This window comes from Mauremys mutica, chromosome 3 (assembly GCF_020497125.1).
Source record: "Mauremys mutica isolate MM-2020 ecotype Southern chromosome 3, ASM2049712v1, whole genome shotgun sequence".
Classification (NCBI taxonomy): domain Eukaryota; kingdom Metazoa; phylum Chordata; order Testudines; family Geoemydidae; genus Mauremys; species Mauremys mutica.
Window position 1 is genome coordinate 8,871,561 of NC_059074.1, and position 13,695 is coordinate 8,885,255.

At 44.4% G+C, this 13,695-nt stretch overlaps 1 protein-coding gene across 1 annotated transcript in view; it reads right to left on the reverse strand.

The window, feature by feature from the left end:
* FBXO16 (F-box protein 16) overlaps nucleotides 1-13,695 on the reverse strand; it is a 34,505-nt gene that overhangs the window by 12,568 nt on the left and 8,242 nt on the right. The window contains exons 3-6 of the mRNA XM_045011124.1: nucleotides 12,647-12,853; nucleotides 11,014-11,178; nucleotides 10,006-10,238; nucleotides 4,050-4,155 (exon numbers count right to left, since the gene is read on the reverse strand). Of these exons, the coding sequence (XP_044867059.1) occupies nucleotides 4,050-4,155; nucleotides 10,006-10,238; nucleotides 11,014-11,178; nucleotides 12,647-12,853 (711 nt within the window). The remainder of the gene's footprint in view (nucleotides 1-4,049; nucleotides 4,156-10,005; nucleotides 10,239-11,013; nucleotides 11,179-12,646; nucleotides 12,854-13,695) is intronic.

Genomic DNA, 13,695 nt, shown 5'->3' on the forward strand with positions numbered 1-13,695 from the left:
TCTGACTCTCGGGAGGAGACTCAATGAGACCAACAGATTTGGAACCCTCAATTCACAGGAGGAAGCTCCCCCTGGCTTCCCTGGGGGCTCTTCACAGAGCATGAGCTGGTATGATGCCTCCAAAGAATGGGGGAGCATCCTCCCCGTGGGAATTGCTAAACTAGAACAGATGTAGCATTTGCATCCCCTCCCCCCACAGCACAGACTTGATGCCACTGGCTGGAGCACAGGATCTTGCCCCTCAGGAACACTGAGTGCAGCTGATGTGACAGCCACCATCTTATCACACTGGGGACAGAAATGGGGACCTCCAGAGCTAGCAGCATGAGTCTCTACAGCTCGAGATAAAGAGCCCGGCTTTACTTGCACCCTCCGTGGGTCAGGCACAGAGGGGGACACAACACACAGCCCTGTGGGTTACACTGGCCACCCCCTATTGCACTCAGGGAGCCCACCTTGTCTTCTCACACCAGTGTGACTCCACTGACCTCTGGATTGTAAGGGAGTCTGGCTGGAGTAAGTGAGAGGAGAATCAGGCCCAGGCAGCACAGCTGCCCGCACAGAATTGCTAAGGGAAGAAAGATGTTCCCTGCACCGTCACCCCCTGGCCAACGCAGTCACGCTGGAGCAGCCATCAAGCTTCTCTGCTCTAAGCATTTCAGAGCCGGGACTGATATTTAGTATATGTTTGTACAATGCCTGGCACAATGGGGTCCTGAGCTAGTCAAGGTCTATAGGCATTGCTGCAAGACAAATAATAATTAATAATCATAAATCTGGCCCCACATCAACAAGTTTTCTCCTAAAGTGGTTCTGCTTTATACCTAATTACAATGCGTTAATGGAATAAATCATTCCTAATAGTAGAATGGCACCTCCTAGACAGCACTGGAACTGGGATTTAAAACGTACGTTACGAGAAAGGAAGAAAATCGCAGTTTTAAAAGTTTACAGTTAGCAAAATCTTATTACGTCTATTTGTGAATCAAGGCACCAGCGATATCTACTGTTATATAAATGCTTTGGGCCAAACATATCCCTGGTGTAATAGATTTAAAATCATAGAATCATAGGACTGGAAGGGACCTCGAGAGGTCATCTAGTCCAGTCCCCTGCACTCGTGGCAGAACTAAGTATTATCTAGAACAGCCCTGACAGGTGTTTGTCTAACCTACTCCTAAAAATCTCCAATGATGGAAATTCTACAACCTCCCTAGGCAATTTATTCCAGTGCTTAACCACCCTGACAGTTAGGAAGTTTTTCCTAATGTCCAACCTAAACCTCCCCTGCTGCAATTTAAGCCCATTGCTTCTTGTCCGGTCCTCAGAGGCTAGGGAGAACAATTTTTCTCCCTCCTCCTCGTAACAACTTTTTATGTACTTGAAAACTCTGATCAGGTCCCCTCTCAGTCTTCTCTTTTCCAGACGAAACAAACCCAATTTTTTCAATCTTCTCTCATAAGTCATGTTTCCTAGACCTTTAATCATTTTTGTTGCTCTTCTCTGGACTTTCTCCAATTTGTCTACCTCTTTCCTGAAATGTGGCACCCAGAACTGGACACAATACTCCAGCTGAGGCCTAATCAGCAAGGAGTAGAGCGAAATGATTACTTCTCGTGTCTTGCTTACAATACTCCTGCTAATACATCCCAGAAAGATGTTTGCTTTATTTGCTACAGTGTTACACTGTTGACTCATATTTAGCTTGTGATCCACTATGACCCCCAGATCCCTTTCTGCAGTACTCCTTCCTAGGCAGTCATTTCCCATTTTGTATGTGTGCAACTGATTGTTCCTTCCTAAGTGGAGTATTTTGCATTTGTCCTTATTGAATTTTATCCTATTTACTTCAGACCATTTCTCCAGTTTGTCCAGATCATTTTGAACGTTAATCCTATCCTCCAAAGCACTTGCAACCCCTCCCAGCTTGGTATCATCCACAAACTTTATAAGTGTACTATCTATGCTATTATCTAAATCATGGATGAAGATATTGAAAAGAACCAGACCCAGAACTGATCCATGTGGGACTCCACTTGTTATGCCCCTCCAGCATAACTGTGAACCACTAATAACTACTCTCTGGGAACAGTTTTCCAACCAGTTATGCACCCACCTTATAGTAGCTCCATCTAGATTGCATTTCCCTAGTTTGTTTATGAGAAGGTCATATGAGATAGTATCAAAAACTTTACTAAAGTCAAGATCATAGAAGACTAGGGTTGGAAGGGACCTCAGAAGGCCATCTAGTCCAACCCCCTGCTCAAAGCAGGACCAATCCCCAGACAGATTTTTACCCCAGATGGCCCCCTTGAGGATTGAACTCACAACTCTGGATTTAGCAAGCCAAGGCTCAAGCCACTGAGCTATCTTTCCCCTCCTAAGAAATATCAGACCTACTTCTTCCCCACATCCACAAGGCTTGTTACCCTGTCAAAGAAAGCTATCAGGTTGGTTTGACATGATTTGTTTTGAAGAAATCCATACTGTTATTTATCACCATAGTATCTTATAGATGTTTACAAATTGGTTGCTTAATTATTTGCTCCATTATCTTTTGGGGTACAGAAGTTATGCTGACTGGTCTGTAATTCCCCGGGTTGTCCTTATTTCCCTTTTTATAGATGGGCACTGTATTTGCCCTTTTCCAGTCTTCTGGAATCTCTCCAATCTTCCATGACTTTTCAAAGATAATTGCTAATGGCTCAGATATCTCCTCAGTAAGCTCCTTGAATATTCTAAGATGCATTTCATCAGGCCTTGGTGACTTGAAGACATCTAACTTATCTAAGCAATTTTTAACTTGTTCTTTCCCTATTTTAGCCTCTGATCCTTCCTTATTATCACTGGCATTCACTATGTTAGATGTCCAATCACCATCAACTTTCTTGGTGAAAACCAAAACAAAGAAGTCATTAAGCACTTCTGCCATTTCCACATTTTCTGTTATTGTTTCCCCCTCACCCCCTCATTAAGTAATGGGCCTACCCTGTCCTTGGTCTTCCTCTTGCTTCTAATGTATTTGTAGAATGTTTTCTTGTTACCCTTTATGTCTCTAGCTAGTTTGATCTTGTTTTGTGCTTTGGCCTTTCTAATTTTGTCCCTACATACTTGTATTAGTTGTTTATATTCATCCTTTGTAATTTGACCTAGTTTCCACTTTTTGTAGGACTCTTTTTCTGATTTTTAGATCATTGAACATCTCCTGGTTAAGCCAGGGTGGTCTCTTGCCACACTTCCTATCTTTCCTACGCAGTGGGATACTTTGTTCTTGTGCCCTTAATAATGTCTCTTTGAAAAACTGCCAATTGTCTTCAATTGTTTTTCCCCTTAGACTTGCTTCCCATGGGATTTTACCTACCAACTCCCTGAGTTTGCTAGCGTCTGCCTTCTTGAAATCCATTGTCTCTATTTTGCTCTTCTCCCTCCTACCATTCCTTAGAATCATGAACTCTACCATTTCATAATCACTTTCCCCCAAGCTGCCTTCCACTTTCAAATTCTCAACCAGTTCCTCCCTATCTGTCAAAATCAAATCTAGAACAGCCTCTCCCCTAGTAGCTTTCTCCACCTTCTGAAATAAAAAATTGTCTCCAATACATTCCAAGAACTTGTTGGATAATCCGTGCCCGGCTGTGTTATTTTCCCAACAGATGTCTGGGTAGTTGAATTCCCCCATCACCACCAAGTCCTGTGCTTTGGATGATTTTGTTAGTTGTTTAAAAAACCCTCATCCACCTCTTCTTCTTGGTTAGGTGGTCTGTAGTAGACCCCCTACCATGACACCACCCTTGGTTTTTACCCCTTTTATCCTTACCCAGAGACTTTCAACAAGTCTGTCTCCTATTCCCATCTAACCTCAGTCCAAGTATATACATTTTTAATATATAAGGCAACATCTCCTCTCTTTTTTCTCTGCCTGTCTTTCCTGAGCAAGCTGTACCCTTCTATACCAATATTCCAGTCATGCATGTTATCTTACCAAGTCTCTGTGATGTCAACAGGCCTTAGGCCCTGTGTTGATAAAGCCAGGGTCTAGAGATACTTGCCAGTGATTTTGCTTTCCGAAGCTTATAAGATGCACAGCTCGGTTTCCTTTTTTTCTCAAATGCTTGCCGGCTGAGGTCTGGGGTTAGTCCTCCTCCTTTCTTTCTACTGCAAAGTGGAAAGGAATAGTGTTAACTGAGAAGAGGGGAAATCCCTATTGAAATACAAAGAAAACTTAAGAGATAACCCAGATCTAGTTCAGGCTTCCTTTGCTAGCAATATCATCTGTCTCCCCAATCCCTTCTCATGCAATGTAGGCTTGAGAGTTTTCTTCTCTGCAGCACTTGCCATCTGTAACAGTCTTCCTGTATCTCTGTGGCTCATCCACTCTCCTGTTTTCTCCCTTGCCCTATCTAAACCTGTAAGCTGCTCTCTTCCATTACTATAATGTAACTCTTTAAAGCATTTTGGGACACAGTTTGTATTAAACATACAAAATAAAGTTGTATTGTACTGTAATGTACTGTACTAGATCACACCTCTCTCCCTGCATCTCTCTGTGTGAAATGAAGCGTCAGTCATTTACCAGAAGGCAAAAACAAAGATGCTTTTGAAATGTGGGTTCTAATACTGCACACATTTAATGTACAGGCCATCTTAACTACACAGGCCTAACTCTCCACTCCCTGGCACCTCGTGTAGTGACATACACCTGTGCAAAGTGGGTGCCAAATACACTGGCAAGGGAGTGGAGAACCAGCCCCATAAAACTAAGCTGGCTTCTACCCCTTGTCTACGTTCCAAGCTGTACTGATTTAACTAAAGGTGTGTTTTCACATTGATTAGGTTAAACTGATACAAACCCCTGTGTTAACACTCAAAATTAGTTTAAACCTGGCTTATATCAAGTTAGCATGAGTCGACTCCTTACCGACTTCAACTAAATCAGTATAAATAAATGTTCACCTGGGGTGTGCACCAGTTTAACTAAATTGATTTAAGAACACACCTTTAGTTAAGCCAATGTAGCCTGTAGTATAGACGAGGCCCCAGTCTGCCAGATTCTCCTATGAATCATTGTTTATACAACCAGATAAATCTTCTTCTGTGTGTGTCTATATGGAGCTGTTATAAAAGCTACTATAATCAATTGGCAGGATGGGAATTTCCTACACTCTGGAAGCTGGATGAAGGAATATTGAATCTGGTCGACAGAAAATTTCCCTACATGATTGTACCAAACCTGGTTTCCTAGGACTTCAGAGCAGTCAGTATGCTGTACCCCGTGACCACCTGGAACTTCGCACCAACAGCAAGGACACAACCAGAGTCACATGAATACTGCAAACAATTTTCTGCAAATATTCATGCAGGTTATTCAGCAAATTTGCTTTGCCTACATTGATTCTCCTTTTGTGTTCAGTCTCTGCAAGTAGTCTAATGAATAATTTCACAGGCAGAATTTTCCACAGAAACAGCAAAATTTAAGGCTATAGTTTCCTATTCTGTCCAGATTCTTATACCACACACATCACCATCATATCTCATCTTACGAACAAATAAAAGCCTAAAAGGAACATTTTGAATTCAAAATCATATGACTTCATGCCAGAAACCTGATTTTAAGAGTTTCACTCATCCATCATGTGACTTGCATATCCTTCAAAACCAACTAACACAGTTCAGATATTGCATATTCACAAGGAACTGCTCACAGACAATCTGAACACCAAGAACCATTCACAGAATTTATTAGGCACATGACTTTAAATAACAAATTAAGAAAATCAAACTGTTTGCAGACAATTTACGGACAGCCAAGAGGTAAAATCCATCTAATACATTATTCATTGTGGAGAATTTGGTCAGCTTTCAACAGAACTCAGGTTCTCCTGGTCCTAAAGCACAGGCTCCTACCACTTGAGCCAAAGAAGAATCTTAACTAGCTGTTAAAAGTATTGAGCCTATGAAACATGGCTGGGCAGTTCTGATTCCGTCCTGTAAAGGGTAGTGACAGCACCCATATGAGCCTATTAATTTAAAATACATTATTAAAAAATAAAAGGAGTTATGAAGAAATGAAACAGTGACAGCCCAGTCTTCTACTCAGTTTATCCATCTGCCTAGCTCTAAAACACGGTTTAATCTGCACAGCCACGACAAATGATGAGTGCCGGGCTAGAGATCTGAGTGACAGGGTGTGATGTCACAATTAACAGGTCCAGTGCAATGGAGTTCCCTTCACACAAGAGCGATCCCTGTTTTGTGAGACGCTGGGCCTAGGCTGTTGACAGAACAATTACTTCAAGTAATTATTTTCTTATTGGCTAAACACTCTGGCACAATATGCAATTGTTTTTAGAGCCTGCCTGTGTCTACAAATTATCTGAGTTAGTGTTAGCTTCCAGAGGCCAGAATGAGGGGGCCAGCCTTCATTTCAGCTGACCTGCCATCATGAGAAGTAGCAGGACTCCTTCCTGAGTCACTGGGCCACACACCTGGCAGGATTCCAACACTGCACTGGAATCAGAATTCTTTATCCACGATAAAATGGGAGAGAAATTGTTCATTTATTGGCAACAAGCTGCACAACACCAGATGCCTTCCAGCAGAACTGTGCAAATGGATTAAAGAAACTCTCGTGTTCCTTCCCAGTCAGAACGTAGTCAGAGAGATCTTGGACAGCTTGCTGACTCCGTTCCAAGTCTCCTATGAAAATGTATCATTTTGCAACATTGCTTAATGCCCTAGAATAGACAAAACCACCCTCACTAATATCTGCTCTCATTTGTACCTAAGTGAAAGGCTACCTGGAAGATTCAGGTAGAAAACAAGACATAGAAAGTATACCTGAGAGATATCACGATGATGACAGATTACACAGACAGATACGCAACAGTATAAATCACAGCTATAACTCCACCAAGGAATTTTGATAATACCTTCCAGGCAATCCATAACTCAACTCCTGCCATCATTTTGTCTCTCTTCCCACTCTTCCTCACTTCTCCCTCTGTATCCTTCACTCCCGCCTGACTTTGCGTCATCTTCCGCCCCACCCCACCCCACACGTCCCAATGCCTCTCATTTAACGTGCTCAAAGTTCTATCACCCCTCTCTTTCATGAAGCCCCCTTAAGCCTTGTCTGTGATTGCACTCCAACCCGTGACCCCCACCAGTCCGTTTGTTTTTATACAGAGTTGTGCCCTGCTGATCAGACAGCAAGAAGGACCCCCCAGAAAGCAGCTTGTTTCTTCCCGCTGCCTTAGCTGGTCCCAGTGACTGAGAATCGAGTGGAGAAATGGAAGCCCAGCAGGACTCCACCATTAATAGCTGTGCCCTCCAGGACACTGATGGGGAAGGAGTGGATTAGTTGAATGTTTCTGCTAGAAAGAGTCGCAGTGAAATGGATTACAATGTTACCATTTAAATGGCAACAGGTTGCTGAATTAAAACACCCTATGATGATGAATGGAAGTAGTTCCCACATCTCTCAAGAACTTTGGTTTCAATCTGTCTGCGGATTCAGGAGGACGGCACAGAATCGGGTCATGGTTAGAAAGTTTTTTTTTTCAAACTGTAAAGACTAGAAACATTTTATTTTCTTACATCTTAAAAAGACAGGAGGCCAGATCAATGCATAAAACAGCCTGGGAGTTTGAGACCTCGGTCTTGGTTTGCTCTCTCACTCTGCGGCAGCAGGCACACTTATGGAGCAATATTAACCATAATCATATGCGAAAACAGAGAGAAGTTACACGGGGGCAGTGCAAGGGCTTCATTCACGTGCAGATGTGACTCAGACCTCCCCCCCCAGCACCTGCCCCCTACACCCTGCCTTCCAAGGCCAAACCACGCCGCTGACAAACGACAGTTGCATGCTGCTGACATGACCACATGGAGGTTAAAAACAGAGGGTTTACCCAGTGACAGTACCCGGTGCTGGTGTGTCACTTCCTAGGACAACTGGCCTTGAGTGATAAGAAGCTAGGTAAGAAGTCTGTATCCATCCGTTGTCCTTGTACTTACATTGCAAGTGCTTTGGGGGCAGGAACTGACTTTTTGTTCCGTGCTTGTACCATGGCTGGTGCAGTGGGGTCCTGGTCTGTGCCCAGGGCTCCTAGGTTCTATGCTAATACAAACAGTAAATAATAGTAAGCAACTTCGACCCTGCGGGAGGGCCTGGTTTGCTTCCACAAGAATTTCTTTGACCGACCAGGGAACAGAATTGCCCAACATCGTCTCAGCCAGTCTTCCTGAGCCTAAAGGATGGTGGTCACGATATACAGTCTCAAGGGTGAGTAGCTCAGAGAAAGTACTGCAGTGGTGGATTCTGACAGTGATCGATCCATGGAAAAGAAATACCTAACTATGGGTTAGTCAAGCGAAAAGTCACATTGATACCTAAACCAGCACACTTGTGCTACTGCGTAACCAGAACAGGCATCGTGGAGAAGACCACGTGGTAGCAATTACTTACAGCTTAAGTGATATTAAAGGGAGATCTTTGGTAAACAAGCAAATCTCATAGAATTCATTTCTCTCCTTGAAATAATCCCTGGTAATTACAGCTGGGCTTGGTAGAACATTGCACACGAAAACATTCTCAGTAGCACAAATGGTTCACAGGTTCAAACCCTGCCCAGGAGGAAGAAAAATACTCCCTAGACTTATTGCACCATTAGCGACTCAGAACCTACTCCATCTGTTTGAATGTTGTAGACACATCTCTTAGCCTCATTGTGTCTTTAGATTGTAAACCCTTCCAAGCAAGACTGTCTCTTGATTTTGTACAGCACCTAGTATAACATGGTCCTGATCCAGACTGAATAGTGTAAATCCTACCATAATCTAAATATTTACTACACCTCTACCTTGATATAACGCTGTCCTTGGGAGCCAAAAAATCTTACTGCGTTATAGATGAAACTGCGTTATATCGAACTTGATTTGATCCGCCAGAGTGTGCAGCCCCGCCCCCCGGAGCGCTGCTTTACCGCGTTTATATCCAAATTCGTGTTATATCGGGTGGTGTTATATCAGGGTAGAGGTGTACTACAAATAAAAAATAATATTCATCTTTAAGGACAAGCATCGGATGAGACTGAGCTTTTGAAAGTTGCTAAAGAAAGAGGGTGAAATTGAATGCAGAAAGCTCTTTGAAGCAATGTTAAACCCTAGGACGAGGTGATGCGAATTAAAGATAATGATCCATAATAAGATTTCACTAGGAGATGGGGAATTTCTGAAATGTCCAGGACGGGTCCATCCAGCATAACTATTTTCAAAAAGAACCAAAGCAGGTACATTAGCATTAGCCCATACGGGTACTAGGTAGGACTGAAACTCACAGTAGCTATGCACCTAGGGTGAAATTCACCACTGCAGAGGGCCAACACAAGGTCAATGAACTTTGAGGGTTTAACTGGGACTTGCCTGGTTTACTGGACTTTTGTTGGCCCACTGCAGAAGGATGAATTTCTCCCCAGATGCATAGCTGGGGGTGGGATTCAAGACACTCTTGAGCCTCTTTTCCCAGGAACTGCTGCACAAGGACAGTCCAATGGTCCAGCTGAGCCATTATTCTTTCTCCAATAATAGCCACGGCTAGATGTGTCAGCAGAAACCATGAAACCTCTCGAATGCGCTTTGCTGTGAGTTATTATACCACGGGGGGAAGTGTCTTTCTGACCAGATAACGCCCTGAAGCACAAGGACTCATTGCTCCTGTAAGTCTATCCTAGACAGTGTAACTGCAGGTGCTATTAGTTCTTTTTTAGATATATGCATGTAAATCTCTTTTGAGCCGTCACGGTCCCACATCGATAATGTGTTCATCAGCGTCTCAGCAGTATGTTTATTTTTCTCTCTTAGTGAGAGCTGCACAATCCCTTAAACCTTGCTGCATTATTCAGAAATGCCCCTGAGCAGACACCAATAGCCTCCTTCTTCCTACTAGTGCCAGCTACCTTTACCGTGCCACAGAAAATGCAGAAAGGAAGGACGGGAGCTTCTTACGCCTGCCTCACTTGCTCGATGGGATCGTAGTTGTCTAGGTAGTTGAATCGGACAATGTCAGTGGGATGTTTATCCGAGGACCGCCATGGTGGGAGCTCTTTTTTCTCCTTGTCTGTCCTCTTTCCTAGCACAGATGCTGATTGGAAAACCGAGGAAGGGGATAGTTTTGTCTCTGGGACGTCTCTTGCTATTGGCTGGACATCAATGACCACGAATTCATCTTTTGGAGGGGTCTAGCGAGAGAGAAACAGATGGGGGAAATAAACCTCAGCACCCAGCCACATTCCCACCCACTGGGCATCGTTAGTAATGAATCTCAAAATAAAGAAATTACTATCGGGGAACGCACGGCCTCCCAGCTGACAGATCTGCCAGCTTTGGGGGAGGGATACGAGGGTGCTGTCTAATGGTATCTAATGACACGTGGCGTCTGGATACAGAGAGAGTCACCATCTCCACACCCAGAGAGCAGGCCAATGTACAGGCATTTTGCTTTTCCCCCACCCCAGTCTCCTACAAAGTCTTGGAAGGAATGTAATTCAAATCACTGCCCCCTCCCCAGAGCTTAGCTGATGGGGGCGGGGATGATGCTGGGATCTCTTCTCTCTCCCTCTGCTGTGGGGAGACCCAAATCGAGGCGGGGAAGGGGAGGAGAGTATTGGGGGAGAGGCACAGGGCCCAAAATGCAGGAGGGGGAATCTTCACAACATTACCCCAAAGGGCAGGTGGGGAGAGCAGGGGGAGGCATTGGGGATGGGAGTCAATGGGACCAATCTTCCCTCGTTGCTAGGAAGAGCTTGACTCACCTCCCCAGGGGGATGGGAAAGTGGAGCAGCATATTGCATGGTAAGGAATGATATCGAGCACCAAGCAGTAATTTTAAGTAGCAAATCCTCTTCGGGTTTGACAAGTGTGATACTATGCAGTGAGAGGCAAACCAACAGAAGCAACCCTGACGCTCAGAGATTCTCTGCTACCACTCCATGTCTCCCAGAGCGACAGAGATACCTTGGGCCTTGTCACATGAAGCTCCTTCACCATCTCAATGTAGTGTTTCTTCCAGATTCCCTGCTCAAAGGGGGTCGGAGAGAAGTTGATGTACCAGCCAAAACGCAGGCACTTAAGCATCCAGAGCTGATCCAGCTCTGTCAGGTACTTCCAGTGCCAGCTCACCTGTGAATGTCAAAGGTGTAACTATTTCGGCTTACACGCTCATGTAACATAAAGCAGACTGCGAACCCCACCATGTCAACCACTTGCAAGAGTACGTCACAGGTCTTGGAACCCAGCAATGCGTTTAATTTAAATGGGCAGGGACTGCTGTGTAATTCACCCCATGCAGAAAGCCAGCCCCAGACATCGCCTAAATCCCACTTAAGCCCCACTGGTATGGCCCATGCTGATGCATGCTGAGGCGTCCATGAGACACATGGGCCCTGTTAGTGGGGTCTAAGTGGCATTTATGTGGGGCAGAGGCCTTGCACCAGCTGGCCCTCTGCACCAGGGTGACCCTCAGAGGTTACAGGCCAGGAGGGAAGAAACCAATTTGCCCAAGGAAACATCCCTGCATTGCCACCATGTGAACAGACTCCAGCCTGAACAAATCCTTCAGTATTTTCTATCTTAAAAAAACAAGACCCCCAAGTTGGACTGGCCAGTTCTGAAGGTTTTTCACCAGGGCTGTGTGCTGCTATATACTTTCCCAGGCATTTACTTTGCACATGGCATATCTTCAAGCCTAAGGTTAAATGCACCATTAACTTCCTTACTCATTAGTGACACTACCGACACTGCTGAGGCCCTCCTTTCTGGGTACGTCGTTTCCAAAACTAGCTTCCTCCTGGCCGTGCATGGACAACGTAGACCCCCTGGCACTGAGCGTCTTATTCAGAAGCTCCACCTTGAGCATTTCTGCTCCCCCGAAGCCAGCACACAGCACAACACATGCATTTCAAAAGATTTTTAAAGCAAGACAAGACAAGAGGGCAAGATTTTCAAAAGCAGCTATTTATTTTGGATGCCCAACTTCAGGTGCCTTAAAGGGCTTGATTTTCAGAGAGGGCCAGGCCCTCACCTTTGGAAAAATCAGCACTTTAAGGTGTCACAAGTTGGGCTCCTGAAAATGGAGGCACCCAAAAATCACTAGTCACTTTTGAAAATCTTGGCCACAGTGTTTACACTGTCTTAAATCCTAGAATCATTGAAATAGAGATCATCTAGTCCATTCCTCCACGATCTTGCAACAATTCTGTGCACTAGATTATATAGCCAAATAATTCCCTCTACATTGGCACTTATAAAGAGTCTCTTGCACTGTTAGGAAGGCCACTGGCACAAGTATATTGTAAAAATCAGGTGCTTCCTTACAGGTCCTCTCAAGCTGAGACTTGAGAGGGAAGGCTGGCTTGGCAGGGAGGGATAGCTCAATGGTTTGAGCATTGGCCTGCTAAACCCAGGGTTATGAGTTCAATCCTTGAGAGGGCCACTTACTCAGGGATCTGGGGCAAAAATCTGTCTGGGGATTGGTCCTGCTTTGAGCAGGGGGTTAGACTAGATGACCTCCTGGGGTCCCTTCCAACCCTGAGATTCTATATCTAACTTGAAAGTAGCTTTTACATTCCAGATACGTGCTGTTTTTTACCTGTGCACATCGACAGAGACTCCTGGGGTCCAGGAAAGAAAAGATGTATAAAGACAACACTCTGGGAAGCTTTGTGGTGAAATCCAGGGCTTCAACTGGAACTCGGTCCTGCAACTGCTTAGAACAGAATTTCTGCTGCGCCAGGGAGCAGCGTTCCAACAAATCTATTAGGATCCTTCGCCTCTGACCATCTGTCCACTTGTCAAACTGAAAAAGGGAAATGCAGGTTTTGTGGCACCAGAGATACAGCTTTTAAAAAATAAAATTAATATTCAAGGCAAGGTAAACGCAAGTACATATGCCATCGCTTCTGGTGAATCATTCCAGGGCAAAGGATGTGGAAATCACAGACAAATGTAAAGGCTAAATTAAAAGAAACTGCAAATGCATGCAACATGTGACTTAACATCTTTAAAGATCCATCTTCCAGGGCCCAAATCTGGAAATACTTGTGTGTGTAAGGCACTTTATTCCCATCAGCAGTCCTGGGTGTTGACTTCAATTGGACTATTCACGGAAGTAAAAACATTCATGTATATAGTGTTTAAGCCTCAGGACACCTCTGTGCAGTACAGAAATACTATTATGCCCATTTTACCTAAGGGGAACTGAAGCATAGAGAAACTAAGGCCCAGATCCTCAAAGGTATTCAGGCTCCTAACTTCCATTGAAATCAATGGCCTAAATAAGATCACATAGAAATTCTGTGAGGGAGCAGGGACTTGAACCCACATCTCCAGCTAGGACCCTAACCTCCAGCCTGCCTCTCCTTAGCACCTCCAAGACAACATGCCTGTGACAGACGTGCATGGAAAGGGTTAAAAAGTTCTGGCCTTACCTGTGGGAAGACAAGCACATTTAGGTAATCAATCTATCACAAATTCATTGGGACAGAGGGCGATAAAGTGAGACAGTCCATAAGCAGAGCTGGGCTAGGGACGTGTAGACAGGGTTAGTAGAGCGGCAGCAATGAAGTATGTTTTTCTTTTTGTAAGCAGTAAAAGATGGAAAGGGAGAGCACAGCAGGAACTTCCTGCAGGGGCGGCTCT